The 2,424-nt window shown below is 48.6% G+C and overlaps 1 protein-coding gene across 1 annotated transcript in view; it reads left to right on the top strand.

Annotated features, from left to right (window-relative positions):
* LOC119408343 (alcohol dehydrogenase class-3) overlaps window positions 1-2,424 on the top strand; it is a gene marked incomplete at its 5' end in the record, with an annotated part of 3,753 nt that overhangs the window by 520 nt on the left and 809 nt on the right. The window contains 5 exon segments of the mRNA XM_037675139.1: window positions 329-470; window positions 551-638; window positions 717-936; window positions 1,125-1,385; window positions 2,047-2,182. Coding sequence (XP_037531067.1) covers window positions 329-470; window positions 551-638; window positions 717-936; window positions 1,125-1,385; window positions 2,047-2,182 — 847 coding nt within the window.

The raw sequence follows: 2,424 nt of genomic DNA, 5'->3' as shown, positions 1-2,424 counted from the left end.
TTCGGTTTGTGTGTAACTGGGTGTAACGTTAAGTTTGTGTGTAACTGGGTGTAACGTTCAGTTTGTGTGTAACTGGGTGTAACGTTCAGTTTGTGTGTAACTGGGTGTAACGTTCAGTTTGTGTGTAACTGGGTGTAACGTTCAGTTTGTGTGTAACTGGGCGTAACGTTCAGTTTGTGTGTAACTGGGTGTAACGTTCGGTTTGTGTGTAACTGGGTGTAACGTTCAGTTTGTGTGTAACTGGGTGTAACGTTCGGTTTGTGTGTAACTGGGCGTAACGTTCAGTTTGTGTGTAACTGTGTGTAACGTTCGGTACTGCTCCTCTCAGATCGTTGCAACAGCTGTGTGTCACACCGACGCCTACACCCTCAGCGGCAGCGACCCTGAGGGACTTTTCCCCGTCATCCTGGGACACGAAGGGGCTGGGACAGTCGAGAGCGTGGGTGAAGGTGTCACTAAGTTCAAGCCAGGTGAGCAGCAGCTGCTAACAGATGCTAACCAATGTGCACGTTTTTATTGATGCACGTTAACTTTGATATGTTTTGTTCAGGTGATGCTGTCATCCCTTTGTATGTGCCTCAGTGTGGTGAATGCAAATTCTGCAAAAACCCCAAGACCAACCTCTGCCAGAAGATTAGGTAAATGAGTTGAACATGAAAACCTCAGCCAGCTGTTCCCAGAACAACCAGTTGATCTTTTCTGTGTCCGTCGAGCAGAGTAACTCAGGGTCAGGGCCTGCTCCCTGACAAGACTTCACGCTTCACTTGCAAGGGGAAGCAAGTGTTTCACTTCATGGGGACCAGCACGTTCTCAGAGTACACGGTGGTGGCTGACATCTCGCTGGCAAAGGTTAATGACGAAGCTCCGCTGGAGAAGGTGTGCCTGCTTGGCTGTGGTGTGTCTACAGGTTACGGTGCTGCGCTCAACACGGCCAAGGTGAGCGTTAAAGGCTGTGAGACACCGATGTTCCTGCTTTGATTCTGTTCTAAAACAAAGGCACTGGAACCAGCAGACTTTGTTTCTTTGTTTAACGTTGGTCTTAACGTCAGCCCATGAAAGGCTGAGCTTCGTAGAACTTTCTTCCAGCGATCCTGATCCTCGGTGTCGTCCTTCGTCTCCTCCAGGTGGAGCCTGGTTCTACGTGTGCTGTGTTCGGACTCGGAGCCGTTGGCCTGGCAGTCGTGATGGGCTGCAAGGCTGCTGGAGCAACCAGGATCATTGGTGTGGACATCAACCCTGACAAGTTTGAGAAGGCCGAGGAGTTTGGAGCTACTGAATTTGTGAACCCAAAGGACCACAACAAGCCCATCCAGGAGGTTCTGGTGGAGATGACTGATGGGGGCGTGGACTACTCCTTTGAGTGCATTGGAAACGTGCAAATCATGGTGAGAACGTCCATTTTGTTGTGAGGTGTTAGTCAAACATCACAGTATGCAGGTACACAGGTGAACAATTGTTGGTGCCTCTTTTAAAAAACGTTTTTTATATTCTTGAAAGGTTAAAACGCTGTCTGTGCATAAACCAGTAACATGACATGTCAAAGTTCATGCTCAATTATCCAGGTAGATGAATCCAACAAAGTTAAGTCAGGTCCTCTGGACGGTTTCTTTTTGTTGAGACTTTTCGTCTTTCATCCAAAGGACTTCATCAGTCAAAGGAGCCACAACAAACTCAGTCTTAGAAATGGCACCTTATAGTGGGTGAAGTCCTTTGGATGAAAGATGAAACGTTCCAACAAAAACAAACCATCCAGAGGACCTGACTTAACTTTGTTGGATTCATCTACTTGGATTACTGAGCATGAACTTTGATGTTCTGAACCACTTTGGCCATGGCTGCCTCAGACGAGTCTGCTGGGGAGAGGGCGGACTCCAGAAACCATCTGAGCACCGTCAAACTGGTTGACCCACTATGTGAAGGTGCTGTTTATAAGACTTGAGTTTGTTCTGGCTCCTCGGACTGATGAAGCCGTTTGGATGAAAGACGAAACGTTTCAACAAAAAGAATCATCCAGAGGATAAGTAACATTACAGCTTCTTATTTCAGAGAGCTGCACTGGAGGCCTGCCATAAAGGCTGGGGGGAAAGTGTCATCATTGGTGTTGCTGGTGCGGGGCAGGAGATCTCCACCAGACCCTTCCAGTTGGTGACGGGGCGAGTGTGGAGAGGCACCGCTTTTGGAGGTAAAGAGCTCTCTGTTTTCTTTAACTCGGAGCATCGAATAAAGTTTTAGACAAACGTGTGTGTGGGGGTGGGGTGTGTGTGGGGGGGGGTATTCAGGATTTGCATGAGGTCTTTTGGGAAACCAGCCACGAGGGAGCACCAGCCAGTGTATCTCTTGTGCCGGTCCCAAGCTCGGTAAACGGTGAGGGTTGTGTCAGGAAGTCATCCGACGTCAAACAGGAAGTCATCCGACGTCAAACAG

The sequence above is a fragment of the Nematolebias whitei genome, chromosome 4, assembly GCF_014905685.2.
Source record: "Nematolebias whitei isolate Nwh7 chromosome 4, NemWhi1, whole genome shotgun sequence".
Classification (NCBI taxonomy): Eukaryota; Metazoa; Chordata; class Actinopteri; order Cyprinodontiformes; family Rivulidae; genus Nematolebias; species Nematolebias whitei.
The sequence above is the reverse complement of the archived record's forward strand: the minus strand, read 5'-3'. Positions and strand labels throughout refer to the sequence as shown.